Source organism: Podarcis vaucheri (genome assembly GCF_965113315.1).
Source record: "Podarcis vaucheri genome assembly, chromosome: 5".
NCBI classification, from domain to species: Eukaryota; Metazoa; Chordata; class Lepidosauria; order Squamata; family Lacertidae; genus Podarcis; species Podarcis vaucheri.
Window position 1 is genome coordinate 8,037,812 of NC_138763.1, and position 19,722 is coordinate 8,057,533.

At 47.9% G+C, this 19,722-nt stretch overlaps 1 protein-coding gene across 1 annotated transcript in view; it reads left to right on the top strand.

Moving 5' to 3' along the window:
- The window catches only part of EEF1AKMT4 (EEF1A lysine methyltransferase 4), a 24,937-nt gene continuing 5,215 nt past the window's right edge, over nt 1–19,722 (top strand). The window contains exons 1-2 of the mRNA XM_082224646.1: nt 1–288; nt 11,337–11,620. Coding sequence (XP_082080772.1) covers nt 87–288; nt 11,337–11,620 — 486 coding nt within the window. The 5' untranslated portion in view covers nt 1–86. The remainder of the gene's footprint in view (nt 289–11,336; nt 11,621–19,722) is intronic.

A 19,722-nucleotide genomic window follows, 5' to 3' on the forward strand; every position in this document is an offset into this window, starting at 1 on the left:
CACCACGTGGGCGGAGGCTGGATTCGGAAGGCTCCCTCCCTGCCAGCCCTGCCCTCGCTTGGCCGCCCTTCCCCGGGGAAGGCGACATGGAGGAGGAGGAGGAGGAGGCGGCGACTCCGCGAAGGCGGCAGCTGCCGGACTCCAACGCCCGGTACCGGGACAGGGGCTTCTGGGACTCGCGGTACCAGGACGAAGGGGCGGCTCCAGCCGAATGGTTCGGGGGCTTGGAGCGATTCCGAGAGCAGCTGCAGGCGGAGCTGAGCCCCGGTGATCGGATCCTGGTGCTGGGTGAGTTTCCTGCCCGCCTGGAAGCGTGGTATGGTCTGTCACGTTGTTATTTAATCTCATATTGTTTGTTTCGTTCTATATCCCACCCTTTTTTCCAATTACAGATAGGTAGCCGTGTTGGTCTGCCATAGTCAAAATAAAAAAATTCCTGTGTATCTTAAGAAGTGTGGAAGGGTCCCCAAGGGTCATCTACCCCAACCTCCTGCAATGCAGGGATCTCAACTAAAGTAAGGTTTCCAGATTTTTTTTCAATGAATCCGGGGACACTGTTCAGCTTCAATGGATTTTGTATAATAATATTAATTAAAATGATAAATGATAAAATTATATCCCGCCCTCCCCAGCCGAAGCCGGGCTCAGAGCGGCTAACAACAATAAAAGTAACACAGCATTCTAAAATCAATTCATTCTAAAATCAATTCAAAATCAAATTAATGGCAGCCATTGGGCTAGAGTTCTGTGAGGACTGATTTGAAAATCTGGGACTGTCCCTGGGAAACGGGGATGTCTGGTAACCTTAAACTAAAGCATCCATGACAGGTGGCCATCCGGTGTCTGCTTAAAAACCTTCAGTTAGAATCATAGAATCATAGAGTTGGAAGAGACCACAAGGGCCATCGAGTCCAACCCCCTGCCAAGCAGGAAACACCATCAGAGCACTCCTGACATATGGTTGTCAAGCCTCTGCTTAAAGACCTCCAAAGTAGGAGACTCCACCACACTCCTTGGCAGCAAATTCCACTGTCGAACAGCTCTTACTGTCAGGAAGTTCTTCCGAATGTTTAGGTGGAATCTTCTTTCTTGTAGTTTGGATCCATTGCTCCGTGTCCGCTTTTCTGGAGCAGCAGAAAACAACCTTTCTCCCTCCTCTATGTGACATCCTTTTATAGATTTGAACATGGCTATCATATCACCCCTTAACCTCCTCTTCTCCAGGCTAAACATGCCCAGCTCCCTTAGCCGTTCCTCATAAGGCATCGTTTCCAGGCCTTTGACCATTTTGGTTGCCCTCCTCTGGACACGTTCCAGTTTGTCAGTGTCCTTCTTGAATTGTGGTGCCCAGAACTGGACACAGTACTCCAGGTGAGGTCTGACCAGAGCAGAATACAGTGGCACTATTACTTCCCTTGATCTAGATGCTATACTCCTATTGATACATCCCAGAATTGCATTGGCTTTTTTAGCTGCCGCATCACACTGTTGGCTCATGTCAAGTTTGTGGTCAACCAAGACTCCTAGATCCTTTTCACATGTACTGCTCTCAAGCCAGGTGTCACCCATCTTGTATTTGTGCCTCTCATTTTTTTTTGCCCAAGTGCAATACTTTACATTTCTCCCTGTTAAAGTTCATCTTGTTTGTTTTGGCCCAGTTCTCTAATCTGTCAAGGTCGTTTTGAAGTGTGATCCTGTCCTCTGGGGTGTTAGCCACCCCTCCCAGTTTGGTGTCATCTGCAAATTTGATCAGGATGCCCTTGAGTCCATCATCCAAGTCGTTGATAAAGATGTTGAATAAGACCGGGCCCAAGACAGTTAAGGAGTGTCCACCGCTTCCTGAGGGAGACAGTTCCACTGTCGAACGGCTCTTGCTGTCAGAAAGTTCTTCCTGATGTTTAGTCAGAATCTCCTTTCTTGTATCTTGGTTCGTGTCCCACCCTCCGCAGCAGGAGAAAACAAACTTGCTCCATATTCCATGTGACAGCTCTTGAGATAATTGAAGATGGCTATAATCTCTCGGCCTCTTCTTTTCCAGGCTAAGCATACTCAACTCTTTCAACTCTTCCTCATCAGGCTTGGTTTCCAGTCCCTTGATCATCTTGGTCGCCCTCCTCTGCACACCTTCCAGCTTGTCATCCTTGATAGGTTAGGCGGAGAGAGAGCCAGTGACTGGTCCAAGGTTCCTTGTGAGCTTCATTGCCAAGCAGGAATTTCAACACTGGTTTCTACCAGGTACTAGTCCAACACTCTAATCCAGGGGTCGGCAACCTAAGGCCCATGGGCCACAAGCAGCCCACTGGGGTCGTTTAACCGGCCCATGAGCCATCCCTGAACCGAGCCGCCCCCTCGGCGAGTCCCCTCGCACTGTACTAAACCGGTGCAACGCAACACAGGGACTCACTTTCGCGGTGCCGGAAATTGCGGGCGCATGTGATCCGGCCCACGGAGGGAACTCTGCTGGAGTGAACCGGCTCAGGCAAGGTAAATCTTGCCAACCCCTGCTCTAACCACTACACCACACTGGCTCTTATTGTTATTATTAAATTTGTTACATACTTTATCTTCCTCAGGGCAGTCCAAAGCAACCAACCAGACAATTGTTGTTGGCATCTGTCAGTTTCAGGAGACAATGGATGTGTGCACCTTTGGGGGTGAGGTCAAACTCTTGGAAGGTTGCAGAGCCTGCTTGTGGCTGTAGAAACTGATGCAGAAGAGACATGTTTTGTTGCAGCTGGGGCAGATGAAGGCATCCGGTTGTGCTGCTGCAGATCCTCTCTGGCATTTCTTCTCTCTGCGCTCCTCCCAGCTGTCATTCCATGTCTCCAGGCACTAAGGTCATTCTCACACTGCGGGGTAGATGTTGCCAGTCTTCACGTCACGCTTGCAGACATCTTTGTAGCACAGTGTGACACATAACATGCAGACTTGGAGTAAGACCCTGGGGCCCTTTGCCAAGCTGGTGCCCTCCATGTGTTTTGAACTTCCAGCAGCCTCAGCCAGCTAGCTGGGGCTGCTGGGAGTGAGTTTGTTAGTTTACTCGTTTGTTTCATAAAACCTCAGGGGCTGCTTGGCTGTAAAAACAAAACAAAACCTCAAAGGGGTTTATGAAATGAGGAAACAAGAAAATCAAGAAAAAAATGGCAACCCCACTTTAAAAGGTTACAATGCTAAAGCAGATTAGCATTACCTCAACTTTCAAAGCATCTGGGTAGGCTTGTCTAAAGAGGGATGTTTTCAGAAGGCACCGAAAAGAGTAGAAGTGAAGGCAAGGAGTTATAATCCGAAACCTCTGAAGGGTGCCAGGTTCATCAAGGCTGTATGTGTGCACAAAATAGCAAAACACACCTCTCACTTGCTTCCAGAAACTGCAAGAGGGGAGCGTGCTCTTGTGCTCAGGGCCTGATTGTGGGTTTCCGGCAGGCATCTACAGTGGTGCCTCGCAAGACGAAAAGAATCCGTTCTGTTATTCTCTTCGTCTAGCGGTTTTTTCGTCTTGCGAAGCAAGCCCATTGAGGGATTAGCGGATTAGCGCTATTAGCGGCTTTTAGCGGCTTTTAGCGGCTTATCGTCTTATCGGATCAGCTGATAAGCGGCTTAGCGGCTTAGAAAAAGGGGGGGAAGGGAAAAAACCCCGCAGGAACTCGCAAGACATTGTCGTCTTGCGAAGCAAGCCCATAGGAGATTCGTTTTGCGAAGCACCTCCAAAACGGAAAACCCTTTCGTCTAGCGAGTTTTCCGTCTTGCGAGGCATTCGTCTTGCGGGGCACCACTGTACCACAAAAAGTGGTGGCCTCTCCTTCATTGGGGGTTTTCAAGCACAGGTTGGATGGTCATCTGCCAGGGATTATTTAGCCGTGTCTCCTGCACTGCAGGGGGTTGCGCCAGAGGGCCCTTGGGGGTCCCTTCCGAATATGCAGTTTTGCCATTCTGTGATCTGGTTAGCCACTGTGAGAACAGGGCGCTGGGCAAGGTGAGCCATGGGCCTGACCCAAAAGGTTCTTAATGTTATTATTGACTTTGCCTCTCCTGCATTTTGGGCTGGGGATCCTTCCCATGGAGATGCCAAGGATTGAAAGGGTGAAATTTAAGGTCAGATCGGGTTAAGGTAATTTAGAGAACAAAAATTGAGAAAGATGTTGAAACAGCTAAATTGAATTAGAATACAAAAAAGGGAGGTGTGAGGAGGTCGATGAAACAAGTAAATGAAAGATAAGGATATGGAAATACTGGATGTGTTTTTTAAACATTTTTGTTTTTAAATGTTTTTGTTTTGTTTTTCCCTCATCGTTGTGCTGTATTGTTTTTTATTATGTTTTTTTATTGCTTTTTGATGTATTGTACTGTAACTTTTTAATCTCTCTTTTTTCTTCTTCTTTTCTGTAATTGTTAAACTTTTAATAAATATCATTTTTATAAAAAAAAAGAGAGAGAGCTATGCCAAGGATTGAACCTGCGATTGAAGCCATTGCTCTGACAACCAACTTCTGCCCTTTCCTATAAATAAAAATATTGCCCTACTATGGATTTGGACAGCCTTTCTCAAGGACCCACTTTCCTCACTACCTTTTGCTTTTTGTAGGAGGATTCAGAATTCTTTTGAGCTATAAAAATATTCTTAGGATGTTGCTCCTATGAGCCACTAGGGGGAAGCAGCGGCACACAGTTGATCCATCAGTATGTTACAGGCAGTGGTCTCTGGCCAGTCGTTATGGAGTTTGTTGCTCAGCTCTTTCCTGAAGTCTGTGCCTGTTTGGCACTGGGGTGTGTGTGTGTGTGTGTGTGTGTGTGTGTGTGTGTGTGTTTAAATAGTTGCTTCAGCTGAGGCAAAGGGGCAAAATCTTCATGCAATCCTATGTGTGTCCCCTGAGTTGAGTTGCACCACCCTTTTTGCTAGGTTAATTTACACCACATTGCCAGTTGGTGTGTGACTTATTTGAACTGGCTTAGGATCCGTGCGCTGCAGAAGCAGACTAGTCATGCTGGCCACATGACCCGGAAGCTGTACGCCGGCTCCCTCGGCCAGTAAAGTGAGATGAGCGCTGCAACCCCAGAGTCGTCTGCGACCGGACCTAATGGTCAGGGGTCCCCTTTACCTAGGATCCAGCCTAAGTCTCCCCCACCTGCAACACCTCTTTTCCAGGGCTTAAGATCTGCCCATCTCTACGCAGCCAGCTGGGTGGGATATGCTGGCCTATCTCCAGCTGAGCCAGGATGAGGGCGTTACGCTCAGCCACAAAAACTGCTAGATCAAAGCTCACCCATCCCAATAGATCTAGACTTAAGATTGCCCCCTAAGTATGCAGCTGGTGGAATTCACACTGGATAGCAGCCTTCTGGAGTGGGGGAGAGCAGAAGAACTTGCAATCCTATCAGCTATTATTATTATTATTATTATTATTATTATTATCATCATCATCATCATCATCATCATCATCACCCTGCCCATCTGGCTAGGTTTCCCCAGCAACAATTTAGGCAATTGTTGGGTTTCCATGATTTCCATGTATTGGGGACTCAGGTGAATTCTATTATACCTAGCAAACACAGTTTCTGTTGATAGGGTGGTTCCTGCAAATTTGGTGTATTTTTCATGCGTTGCTTAATTCGGCCTTCCCTGCTTCAGATTTTAACGTCGTGTGTTGGTTCTTTTGGCAAAGAAAGACGTGATGGAGTAAAGTGGGAGAGAGAGGCAGGCAGCTGTCAGGCTTTCTCCTCGCAGTCTTGGGCTAGAAGCTAAAAGAGAGAGAGAGGAGGGAAAGTTGGAAGGGTTGCAATCGAAGGTGCAACTCTTGCCAGGGGATCTGTGGCAATGTACCGTAACTATTACAGCCATCTTCAAAAAAGAAGTTGCTCCCATCTCACACCTGGAGGGAAGGGGCTTCACGTCTCTTGAGGTCTTGGAGTACCCAGTTTTCCTGCAGAGGGGACAGGGGGAAGGGAGTGCAATGGAAACCTTTGTATTTCTGCTGCAGGGGTGACATTTTGTAAATAAGCAGTATCCCCGTTCCTCCTGGCTACCACCAGAGGGCAGTGTGAATAGATGCTTCAATGGCCTTCTCTGCCACTGTTCAGAATCTGAGTGATGCTCTGCCCCTTTTGAAGGGCTGTTCTTGGTGGAGCACAGGTGATTTATAAATAGTGGATGTGAGTGTTGGTCTGGTCTGCAACTGAGAACCCATCCTTATAGCAGACTTTTCAGGAAAGCCCTGTTTCCTCAGCAAATCCTTCCGAGTCCTTCTGTATCTCTGACGTGTCACTATGAGAGTTAGGAATTTGCTTTTCTGTTTTTTACCCTTTAAAATAATAATAAAAATACCTTCCTCATCCTATTGCTACTAGAGAAAAAGGAGACCGTATATATTTGTCGATGCCCTTTTCAGAATCCTTCAAAGCCCCAGTGCATATTTGCTTAAAAGTTAGACTTCTAGCCATCATGACTGCAGCAGCTGAGGCTGAAAATCTAACCGTGAGAAAGGCAGGAAGATGTGAAAACCAAGAGGCAAATTGAAGTGTGCCTGAATGCTTTCCTTTTCCCCCCTCTCTTGTGACTTGAGCCCATCTGTCAGGATTTTTCGAAGGCTGACTCAGGCTTTTCACACTGATGGTTAATAGTAAGAATATCGTAGAACATGAGCAACTTGCCGCCAAGTCTAATTTGGCATCTGCCATGGAAATGATATGCAGATTGTTAATTGCACAAACCTTAAATATTCAAGTTGTCTTTGGCTGTCTGTCTCAGGTATAAAAATATAACTATTTTAATATTTATCTACAAACGGGGTATCTGTTTATACATTTATCTTTCACATTTATATCCTGCCTTATGGGCTTAGCCAGGATCCTCAAGGCATATTAATCTGGTGAGGATGTCCCTGCAACCTAAAAATATAGCGATTTTATGAAAATCTCACTTCTTCCCACCCCCCCAAAAGAGATGTAGATCATTTGATATTTGGGAAATGGTATTTTTGGAACACATTTTATAATATGTAGCTGGTAGGGAACAGTCCTGTGACACTATCCTGTCTACAAAAACTGACTGACAGTACGAAATCTTACGGAATTTTTGCATGGGTTATTAATGCCTGGGTTTCTTAATAAAAGAAAGAAAAAAGCTTAGCAGCTATTGTTGGGCCACAGCTCCCATAATCCCTGGCCACTGCCCATGCTATACTTAATTGCTGTGGCTTTTTTCACTTACCCCATCCCACTGTCCTGCTCACAGTTGTGAAGAATATTCCAACGTTTTGAATGGCCCATGTCACCATTAAGAAAAAGAGGTCGGAATAGGCCAATAGATATGTGGACTGTCCCTAGATCAAGTAACTTTTCTTCTTTAAATTCTTAAACTAGCTCGGGTTAGTTTTCTGAACTAAAAGGTAAAGGGACCCCTGACCATTAGATCCAGTTGTGGCCGACTCTGGGGTTGCGGCGCTCATCTCGCTTTATTGACAAAGGGAGCCGGCGTACAGCTTCTGTGTCATGTGGCCAGCATGACTAAGCCACTTCTGGTGAACCAGAGCAGCACACGGAAACGCCGTTTACCTTCCCACCACAGCGGTACCTATTTATCTACTTGGATTTGACGTGCTTTCGAACTGCTAGGTTGGCAGGAGTAGGGACCGAGCAACGGGAGCTCACCCCCTTGCAGGGATTCAAACCGCTGACCTTCTGATCGGCAAGTCCTAGGCTCTGTGATTTAACCCACAGCGCCACCCGCAAGGTGTTTAACTGAAAATCAATCACAGTCAGTGCATCATTTGTAAAATAAGACTTTAGAACCACCTTGCCCCAAAATGGCCACTAGACATTCCATTTTGGTGACTGTAACCATGCTTTAAGGGGCCATTTGGCACCTAGCTTATACATCTGAGTTTCTAATACTGCTTTTGGTCACCAGTCGTGCCCCACTTGCTGATGTCGCCCTTTGCTTGCTCATGCATTCGAAATGATTCCCTCCGTAGCACGTGGCTTGGCTTGCTCACTTGAGCCAGCTGCAGAGCTAATCTCTCGGCAGCACATCTGCTGTCTATTTATGGCACGTGGTAATCTGAGTGGTGGAAGTTGATGGGACAGAGGCGGGATTGGCAGGAGGGTGGGCTGGCTTTGCAGGAAAGGCTTCGTCTTTGTGGCCTCTTGGCTTCTCCCAGCAATTCTGCAACTTCAGAAGCACCAGCAGCTGCCTTGTGCTGATTTAGAACATTTTCCATCCTGCTCAGTATGGTCTCAGTTGACTGACAGTTGCTCTCCAGGGTTTCAGACAGGGAGCGTGCCAGCCCTACGTGGAGATGGCGGGGATTGAACCTGCGGCCGCCCGCGTGTAAGTCAGATGCTCTGCCAGGGAGCTGCAGCCCTTCCCGTAATGCCTGTGCTGTCAAATGGCATTTCAGAACCAATTAGATTAAAATAAAATCTCCGCAAAGTACCAAACGCAGAAATAAGCCTGCATCTATGCAAGAGTTTTCAGTGTGGCAAGTGACAGCATCAGCCTCATCTCTGCTGTGCTGAATCTGGAATACTTTCACCTTAAAAGCTGATGAAATTTCAGGCAACAGCTCTTTCACGGGGGGGGGGGGAATGCCCCAACTAGTTATGCAATCCTGGCTAGCAAGTTAGACTCCCTGTTCTTCTCTCTTGCTTGGGGATCTTGATGTGCCTTCGTTCGTTGGTTTCTTCTTTGAACCTCTCCCAAAGGCTCTGCCACGCTGGGCACCCTGCGCCCCTGCGCCCTAATCACAGCCAGCAAATTAAGAGAATCCTGGCTTACCATTTGCAAAAGTCCCGACTGGGAAGGAGAGGGCTCTAAGCCTCCATTAATCCTACCTGATGGTTTATCTCTTTGATCTGATTGCTGCTGCGGTGGCTTTTAACGTGGTGGCTCCTTAATCTGATATAGGGAGGGAGGCTGGAGCTTCCAAGCAGGTTGGGATTAACTGGGTCTAATCGCCTGAGCCTGTTAGAGGGCCCGTCTGCTGGATGTGTGATTAACAGTCGCGGGATCCTTGCCGTGCTGGAAAACACAGGGGGTGAAGGACAAAATGGAAGGTGCGTCTGAGTTTGAGGTGGCAGGCACTGAACCTGCAAATCGTGCAGTCCACTTGGGGTTGAGTTTCCAGTGGCAAAGCTCCTGTTTTGTATCAGGAAGGGTGGGGTTCTGCCTCCAGCATCCTAAATCTACAACACTTCTCATTCTTTCTGGAAGTGCCATTGTAGGGCACGGAGACCATTCTGCGTGAAGGGAGAGAGCATCTGCTTGCATGCAGAAGGTCCCAGGTTTGGTGCCCTTCAGGTGAGGCTGGTCAGGGCTTCCCACCTGAAGCCTCGTAGAGCCGCTGACTGTCAGCACAGACAGTTCTGAGCTAGATAGACCCATGATAGACTTGGGGGAAGGCCAGTTCCTAGGTTTCTGTAGGTGCGGAGATCATTCTGTAACTCTTTTGTGGGAGGAACTAGACCTGGACAATGGAGCCGGTGGCCTTTCAAATGTTGTCATACTACAGTTCCCATCACCTCCCATTGTCCGTGCTAGTGGGGCTGATGGGTGCTGGAGTCCAGCGACACTTCAAGGGCACCTGTCTAGACTTCAGTAGCATGGAGAACCTCATGCACAATGGTACAAAACCAAATCCTATCTTAGATAGGCATAGAAATCATGTGAAACATGTCTGATTCATTTTTATTTTATTTATATTTATTACATTTTTGTTTAATCCCTCCCTCCAAGGTGGACATGTTCGTCTTTTCCCTTCAATTTTGCCCTCCCAATTTTCCCTTCTGGCTGCCCTTTGAGCATTTTGGCCTGGCTGGAATATGCACCCCCCCCCCCAGCCGATGGAGGATAGAGATGGAGATGTCTGAGTGTGTGCAGTAACTAGTAGGAAGTCTTGGAGCCAGAGTCTTCATTGGATGCCTGGCTTGTGTAATGCATGATTACTCTACCTGCAGTCCATTTAATATATTGTAGACTGAGGGGAGAAGGAGGGAGGCTGGATTTTAAATCCCAGGGGCTGCAGACTGTGCAGGTCAGAGCCTAGTAGGGTGGCTTATGTAGATTGAGTGTTGAGATCCTTGAGCCAGGCGTACAAATGCCAGGCGTACAAATGCCAAGCCCAATGCGGAAGTAATTAAAGCGCCTTTTGCAACCCACTCATTAAGTGCTGCTTCATCTCTAATTAAGCTAATTGTGATCCGCAGCACCCACTCGGTCCTGCTTTTCTCTCTTTTTGCCCTCCACAGCCACCTGTGGCTTTCTGGGTTTGGTAAGCTACCAAAGGGGAACACTTTGCAGGCGGGGTGGGGTCTTAGAATTGCCTGCCTCTGGAGTTGGAAAAACAAAGCGTCTTGTTGCTGGGCTCAGGGGTTGTTTTTTTTTTGAAAGAGAAGCATCACGGCTGAAGGTTAGCCACATGTTTTAAAGACATCTGCTCTCTTTATCAGGAGAGTAACATTCTCCCTGTAACCAGCCCCAGTCACCAGTCTGCCCAGACCATTTTGGACCAGCTGCAGCTTCTAAACACTTTCCAATGTCAGCCCCAATGACATGAGACACGCCAGCCGTCTTAAGGAGGCCCAGTCTGGACCCATGTTGACTGTCTTGGCAAAAGTTAAGGGTGATTCCCTGTAAAGTAAAAAAAAAAAAAAAGATTGTTGGGCTTGCAGGAGGTTGGGCTAAATGACCCTTTGGATTCCTACAGTTCTATGATTCTGTGACTTGATGGGCCTTTGGTCTGACTCATGGATCCTTGGCCAAGCCTTCATAATCCTAGAACACATCCAGCACTCACCAAAGGCCGCGCATTGCAGGGAAAGAACAACCACAGCAGACTTTCTCTGTCTTCCAGGATACAGTGGTACCTCGGGTTACATACGCTTCAGGTTACAGACTCTGCTAACCCAGAAATATTACCTCAGCTTAAGAACTTTGCTTCAGGATGAGAACAAAAATCGTGTTTTGGTGGTGCGGCGGCAGCAAGAGGCCCCATTAGCTAAAGTGGTGCTTCAGGTTAAGAACAGTTTCCGGTTAAGAACGGACCTCCGGAACGAATTAAGTACCGTATTTTTTGCACCATAACACTCACTTTTTTCCTCCTAAAAAGCAAGGGGAAATGTCTGTGCGTGTTATGGAGGGAATGCCTACGGGTGGCATGCCTACGGATTTTCCTCCTCTAAAAACTACATGCGTGTTATGGTCAGGTGCATGTTATAGAGCGAAAAATACGGTACTTAACCCGAGATACCACTGTAGTTGGTTCACCGTGGGTGATCCTTTGTTTACAATTGGCCGATACATGAAATTCTTCAGCATAACTAGTCCAAGCCCATCTCTTTTGCAGGCTGCGGGAACAGTGCTCTGAGCTACAACCTCTTCCAGCTGGGCTATACAGACATCACCAGCATTGACTACTCACCCATATGCATTGCAAGCGTGCAAGACCGCTATGCCCATTGCCCAGGCCTGCACTGGGCAGTGATGGACGCTCGGGCCTTGACCTTTGTGGATGGGAGCTTTGATGTGGTGTTGGAGAAGGGCACTCTGGATTCCATGATGGTGGAAGAAACAGACCCATGGAATGTCTCCTCCGAGGCTAGGATGCTTCTGGATCAAGTGTTAACTGAGGTGAGCGGCAAGAATTCCTGTTGGTACCTGGGCCGGATGGCACCATCTTCAACCATTTCCATGTGTGACTTCTTGAATCTTGGCCTGTTCCCAAACTTTAAGGACATTAGACAAGCATCACTACATTGGGTGTTTTTTTTCTTGTTTGCTGTTCAGTGCTGCAGAATCACACATCTCTGGTGGGAAAAATCTATCCTGGCTTATGTTTCTAGTGCTCATGTTCATGACTGCAAAGTATCTGATCTCTATCTCTGTCCTGTGATCTGGCCTTCCGTCATTCTGCTATCACACAGCTCCTTTCCGGGAGGGGGGGGGGATATTCAACAAACCCCAAGATCTGCAAAGGCTGAAATATCGGATCCAGAGCAAGGAAGCAAACTGCCAAAGCCCATTCAAAATATTTTATTTATTAAATTTATATACTGCCCTTCATTCAAAGATCACAGGGCAGTTTACAGTATAAAAACACAAACTGCATAATATAATAAGCAAACAAGCAATATATATATAAAAACTGGTCCTCACAAATGAATCTGAATGTGGGATATTGAGTTCGCGAGATGCAAAATGTAGATTTCAAACACAGCTTAGGCAGCCCTAGAAATCTTGTCTTCCCCCTCCATTTTCCAACATATTCCCCCCTGACTACTAGAAAAAGTGTGGATTGGGCTCATATATAAAAAACACATTGAATCACCCCAAAACCTTGTCCTTTTAAACGGGGTTGTTGGAGTGGAGGACCTTGTCTTGCCCTACATTCTACCTGTGTTTCAGGACTGATCCTGGCCACGATGCCCCTTCCATGGCCTCCTAAAATTGACAGCCGTCCTCCTGCAAGAAGTTTTGTAAGGAGGACTATGGGAAATATTGCAGGGAAAATTTGTGAATAGAATTACTAGTTAAGGATTATTAAAAGTAATAGTGAAATTAATGAAATGCAGATTAAGTGATAAAGAGCGAAAAATCTACAGAAGTAGCTGATGGAAGTCCAAAACATTGTATAAGATAAGAATATATGTTATATGATTTTTGGAAAATATATGTAAAATTTAATTTAAAACATATTAAAAAAAAAATTGACAGCAGTCCTCAGCCAAATCAAGGTGGTAAATGACAGTCAGATAAAGGGCAGCATGCCTCTCCCCCCCCAAAAAAATCGCCCTCCCATTATGGGGTTTGACAATCGGCCTGTATCTTCCTTGTTCCCCTAGGGGTTTGATACCATTCTGCAATGGGGGGGGGCATTTGCTGCCAGAGGGAGGGGTGAAGGGGTTGTGGGAAGGGGGGGGAAGGATAGGATTCATTGGCGGGGGGGGGATGAACAGTTTCCTAAGCAAGCTTATTTTTGGGATGATAAGAAGAAAGCAGAGTCAACAGCACCCTGCCAAGCGGGTGGGGGGCATTATAGTTTGTTTTCATTCTGGCTTTTATCTTGTATTTTGTGGGGGGGGGGGAGTTAATTTTTATGTTACGGATGAAGGGCAGCATACAAGTTTAATAAATAAAAACAAACAGCACTTGTTGAGGCTCTGATGCCGGAAGCGTGTGGCTTCTCCCCACCCCCGTCAGTTTTTCTTCTGCCGTCCCCCCCCCACTCCCATCCTTTCAGTATCTTGCACATTAATGTATTTTTTGGGGGGGGGATCTCTTCCCCCTTTCTCCGCCACAAAAAGAGAGAGAAGGCCCAGCTTGAATCTCCCTGGTTGCCATGGCAATGCCGCTCTGTCATCAATGGCTGCTTGCAGATGGCAGGGTTTGAGTCGGGAGGAGAGAACTTCTTTTTTCATGTTTTTCTGGTTAAAGGGGTAGCCCCAGGGAAGTGTCCTGTTTGCAGCATTTCCGTGGGACTTGCATTTGGGGGGGGCGGGTTGGTAGCGGCAGCCCGGGGATGTGGGGGAACACCTCACAGCAGGCTGAGCATCTTCACCCCTGGGGGGGAGGAAGCACTGTTGTTGCCAATAGGCCTCTGGCGTCTTGGGCTAAGAAAGTGGGGGGGGGGGGGGAGACAGAATGTGTTGATATCCAGTGTCCCCCACCCCATTTTCCCTGTCTTTCCCTCTTATTAACTTCAAGGATCTCTCTTTTTTCCTTAACCCCCCCCCAAAAAAATGGTCAGCTGCTTCTCCCTGTTTCCATGGAAACCCTCATCCCTATTGACTAGGCCATGGCATTGCAATAGGGACAGGCAATGCCTCCAGGCTGTTATTAATTGGTCTGATGTGTCCATAGCAGCGGGAACCATATTGAATTTGGCTTTGTGTGTTTTATTTTATTTTTATTTTTTGCGGGGGGGGGGGCGCGTTAGGAAAGTACAGGATTGGAAATCGTGGCTCTCCTCGACAAGGAAAGAGGAAGGGAGAGGAGGAGGATGCTTCTACGCTTATTCTCGCTCTCTCCTCCAATCTCAACTCTTTCCCTACAGTCCTCTACCTCCTGGCTCTGTATTCTCCCTCCCGGCTCTGTATTTCCAGGGCTCTTTTTGCATGCATGTGGGGTGTAAAGTGGCGAAAGATCTTTGCTGAGTTTCCACCAAAGGAGATGGAGGGGGGAAATGTCTTCACTTGCTTGGGACGAATGCCCACGGGTGGCTAGTGGGTGGTATCTAGCTTAGCTCCACTCACGAGTAGACCTACTGGAATGAATTGGCAGGAATGCAGGAAGCTGCTGTCCGCTGAGCCAGGCTGCTGATCCAACCAGCTCAGTATTGCCGACACTGACTTACAGCATCTCTCCAGAGATTCAGGCAGGGAGCCATGCACAGATATACCTGTGGAGGCTTTGTATCCTTCTGTGTGTCAAGGCAAGTGCTCTACCACTGGGCCATTAATTTCAGTGGACCTACTCTGAGTAGGGTTAATGTTGGATAACCCCCACAGTAGCTCTAGAGCAGCTGGAGTCATTTTGCCTCCCGTTCTGCCTCTGCCTCTCATTCCCCCCCCCCCCACGTCTGATTTCCCACTCGGCCCCTCTCCTGCTTGAGTGCTTTCGCTGGGTGATTCCGTGGGTCGGTCCCTCTCCTCTCTGCTGCTGCCCTTGAGGGATTCTGCCATGTAGGTCCCTCTGTCTCTCTGACAGAGGCAGGCGAGGGGATCAATCTTCCCCTCCCTGCACCCCCCCTCCCCACAGCGAGGCTTCCTGCCCCACAAAGTCCCCAGCCCTCCTCAGGAACCGGGAGACTCTTTCTGGCTGGCATCCTCAGATGACCTTTGCTGCCGATCAGAGAGGCGGCATCTGTGCAAGGTCTCCTGGCGAGGGGCTGGGTGCTTTGGAGTGATCTTCCATTTCCCTTGGAGCCAGCAAGCCAGGCTGCAGCGACAGAGCCGTTTAAAGTGACTCCAGAATCTCCGCTTCATTTCAGCCATTTCCAGAGAAAAATGTTGGGGGGGGGGGAGAGAGAGAGAGAGGAGGCAGACGGATGATTGACTCATTTTGTTAAATCTAGCACATCAGAGTAAAAGGGTTTTCTCTGTGCTGTCTTTACAAAGGTGAGCTGTCAAAGGTGTGATAAAGTTCTAGTCAAGAATTCTATCGCCTCATATATTTATTTAAAGTTTGGTGCTTAAAAAAAAAACCCAGCACAATCCCACGCTATAGCCAACTTCCAGAGCAGTTTCCAGATCGATAAAAATGAGAACGTCTCTACCCTCAGGCTTTCGATCTTAACAGGGCACGGCACTAAAGGAAAATGCGCTGGGAGGGAGGAGGAAATAAGCAAGCTTGGGTTCAAGGTCTTGATTGCTAGTTGTTCTGATGGAAAGGAAAGTTCAAGGAGAGGATGCTCCAAAGGCTGCCAGTCTTTTGGCTGTGCCAGCGGAGTGGCCTTGTATCCTACCTGTTCCCTCTGCTGCTGCAGCCGGGTTTCTGGCAGGTGACAAAGAGCCCCCCACCTGCTGCATGTTATTGTGCTGAATGGTGGAAAAGGTTCGCTACACAAGTGGCAGTCTTTGACATCAGAAAGAGGGGTTGTGCTGCATGTGGGAAGCCTTGTTATGTTGAGAAGCAGTAAAACGCGCACACACAAAATGATACCCCCCACCTGCAGTATAAAGTGGCACGATCCAAAAGTTTAGCATATTCTACTCTAGTGCACAAAGGAGGTTGCAAATTTGTGCCTGGACTGTACCATTTCAGACTGAAGGTGGGGGTTCACATGATTGAATTCCCCTCCACACAACAAACCAGTGTGATGTGTAGGAAGTCAGGTTGATGGATGAGATGTTTGATGGATGAGATGTTATGGTCATAAGAAATAGAGAATTGCAGCTGTAAATCATAACCTTAAAGAATGGAAAATGAAAATGAGCGAATTAATTGAACGAAGGGTTGCTGAAAAAGGGATAACATAAGGATGCAGAAAGAGGGAGGTATGGGGAAGTCCGGGAAATAAGGTGTATGAAAATAGGTTTAAGAAATTATACATGTTTATCTGTTTGTATGTTTGGTATAGTTTTGTCTTATTGTTTGTTTTATTATATGTATGGAAAATCAATAAAAATTATTATAAAAAAAAAAAGATTTGTAGGAAGTCAGGCTACAGCACACTTTGCCCTTCCATGCTAGTCTTCAGGGAATGTTTTTGTGAACTTCCACCTGCTCCGTTCTGAATTGGTTTATTCCAAGTATAGGTTTACCATCTGAATTGAGAACTAAGCAAGGCAGGGGGCACCAGCCTTTTTGGGACAGGCTTGAGTAGGGCATATTTGTAATTTTGAGAAAGTGCCCTGGCTGCCACTCACAAAATGGCTGCCGTGGGGGCATGGCACAATAGCTGCCATGTCTTTATGAGCAGAAAAAAGAGTCAGGGCCATAAAATGGTGTGGGCATGTTAGCTTATCCGCTACCCCATCCATGGGGCGCTGCACTCCCTCACAGAGAAAAGCTCTTTGCGCCTCTCCTCTGTTCAGAATGGAAGGGAGGCTGCATGTCCGCTCCTGGAAGCCTGTGAGATGTGGACATGCTCAAGCCGCTGTGTTCGATGGAGGAGAGGCTGTGCTTGCGCAAACAGGAACTGAAGAGGACGAGCAAACAATGCGCTGTTGATTCAGGCACCATCGAAGCTCCTCGTGAGCGGGAGTGGTGCACACTGCTTGTAAGGGTTAGGTAGCCAGCCTCAGAGCTAAACGGACTCGTGGTGTGTGGATCTTGGCTCCTTCGCCCAATGCGTTGCAGAAATAGGGTCCAAAGTCTGGATCTGCAGTCCTAGAAACAATACTTCCCCGCTTCTCTCCCCTCTTCAGTTTAACAGCCCCCCAGAGACTCTGCAATAGCTGCCAGTTGGCCAAAGTCCATGCAGCTGTCTCTAAGCAACAGCATTTCCTGTTCTGATAACTGCAGGCTGCCCTGGCAAAGGGGAAAGCTTACTGGATCTCATTCAGTCAATATGATGGGCCCGCTTGGAATCTTTTCCTCTGTCCCTCTCTCTGTGCCTCACTTGTGTGAGAAACCTGGTTCAGGAGCTGGAGTAGAACATCTCTCTTCCCTCTCCCTCCTTCCATTCAGGTGGACTTGGGGGCATCTTCTGCACATAGAGACACACACACCCATCCACACACCTCATCCACACTGCTTGCTATCCCTTGACACCAGTTTACACTGGAAGAACACAGCCCTTAATTCCAGTCTAATCCCAGGTTTCTATATGGGACCAATGAGGTGAATTAGAATTCCCTTCTCTGAGAGCCAGTGGTTGTGTAAACTGGAGGTGGCCTGCTAGGAAATCCACAGGGCAATATTTTTAGGGTAGACTTGACCTGCAATATTGAGATCCAGGTCTAGATAAATAAGAACATAACATCCATCTAGTCTAGCATCCTGTTCTCACAGGCTCCCTGTGGGAAGCCCACAATTGGGATGGCGCACAAGAGCACTCTCCCATTCTTCGCAGAAGAATTATTGCGTCTGACTGGATTTGTCCTATTCTCCTTTAAAGCCCTCTAGGGTGGGGCCATCACGGGCTCCTGTGGGAGCGAGTTCCATACTTTAAGTATATGCTGCCAGTTGAGCCTTCCTGCCACAGGTGCTGCCACTGAAAAGGCCCTGTCTTGGGACACCACCACCTGACTCCTCCTTTGGCACAGAAGGTCCACCAAGGAAGATCTTGAGACAAGGACAGGGATGGGGGACCTGAGCTTCTCCAGGTGTTGTTGGACTCCAGTTCCCATCAGCCCTAGCCAGCAAGGCCCAGTGGTAGGGGGAACTGGAGTCTGGCAACATCTGGAAGACCCCAGGTTGTCCATCCCTCTCCTGGAGGTGTGCTGGTGCCAAACCATTTAGGCACGGCGGCATGCCATGTTGAAGGAAGCCCCGCATTGTGTAACAATAATTCGCCTTCTGTTATTTACATGAGGATTCTCAGCTGACCTCCTGCGTTTTGGCTTTTGGGGGCTAGCCTGGACTTCCCCAACATCAAACCCTGCAACTATTTTGCACTTCAGTCCCTTTCGGCCTCAGGCAGCCTGGCCAGCAGTTATATCTATGACTCTCGGATAAAGAAGCAATGTGGAGCCTGGCTCTTTCCCAGATCTGCCTAGTAATTAAGCAAATCGCAGGATTAAACCAAAGCAGGCTTCTCCAGGCTAGAAAGTGAGAGTGAAGCGGCCCAGGGACGTTGTTGGACCATTTCAAGCACTGCCCAAGGCAGCTTGAGTTTCCAAAGCTTTTTGACAAACTTATTCCCAGTCATGAAAACTTGGCGCACACTCCTCCTGCGCCAAGAGGCCGGTTTCTTCACCATGAGGACCACGAAGGCATTCAGCTGTGTGCAATGCCTGGGTGTCTTCTTCGGTCAAGGTGACTTGAATCCTGCAACCTGTATAAATTATGCAGCATTGCACATTTATTCCTGAGGTTGCAGGATGTATATTTCTTGTGGTGTTCTCATAGAGTGGAGGGTGGGGAGTGATGAGGACCTCAAGCCCTCGTCCCCTTGAGCATTGGGGACACTGCTCAGCACCCTCTTCTGTGATTTTACCAGATACTGCTCACAATGCTTTAAAGCAGTGGTTCTCAAACACTCTTTTCTCTGGGCCACACTTTCAGAATAGAAATTTCATTGCGCCTCACCAAATTCTTTTATTGATAAGAAATACAACACAAGCAGGATTGTCCTAAGTATCTCTTGATCCTCTTGCCCTTGTTTTGAAAAGATATCTATCCACATTCTGCAAATAAAAATATATTATTTTGATGCTATACTACAATGCACTGAAATGTTGAAATGTTTTTGGGATGGCCCTTGAATCTTCCAGATGAAGAAAATATAAAATGCTGATAAACTGCACTCTGGAAGACGGGACAGCACATGGTGAAACAGATGACCCTCAAAGCATGCTTGTGGCTGAATGCAATTCTTCCTGGCCACACGAGCAAAAGTATATCCCATTTGGGGCCCAGGAAACGTCAAAACACAAGGACTTCCGAGTTCCTTTTTTGCTTAATCCAACCCTCGAAATCCAACATGGATTTATGTGCTGCAGCGGTTTCGGACGCGTGCCTGTCCCCCCTTCTGCAACGGCGAGCTCCTTCTTCTCCCCATAATCCTCTCCCCCCCCCAGCTGCAGAAAAAACACCCTCCTGTCTCTCTTTCTCTTTCTGTGTGTGTCTTTCTTACACTCCCCTTTGCTCCATTCTAAGAGGACTCTTGCAGCCTCCTGCTACAGGCTGTTCCGGTTAACGGGTGAGTCATGAGAGATGAAGGGCATTCAATCCCCACCTGTCATGGGGAGGAGGGGGTCCGGGCAGCAGAGGGCGGGGGTGTTTCCTGGGCTCCGCTGGGTGCGCACCACCGGCAAGAGCTGCGCAGCACAGTGGGGAGGGGGGAGGAAGCAGCCGGGCAGGCAAAGTGCTGGCGGCCGAGCGCCAACAGCAGAGTTTAGCATGCCGATCACGCCGTCGCTGGCCGTAAATGCCTTTGACTTTGGATAAAGCCAAGCAAGAAAATTGATGTTCTTTTCCATCCTATTAGCAGGAGCTTAGTTCCAACGAGGAGAAAATGATGATTAAAAGGGTCAAGTCCACTCGGCTTCAAACAAGACGTACCTTGGACACAGTGTCTCTTTAAAATCTTGGCTCAGGAATGTTCTGGGGAGACGGTGGGGAGCAGG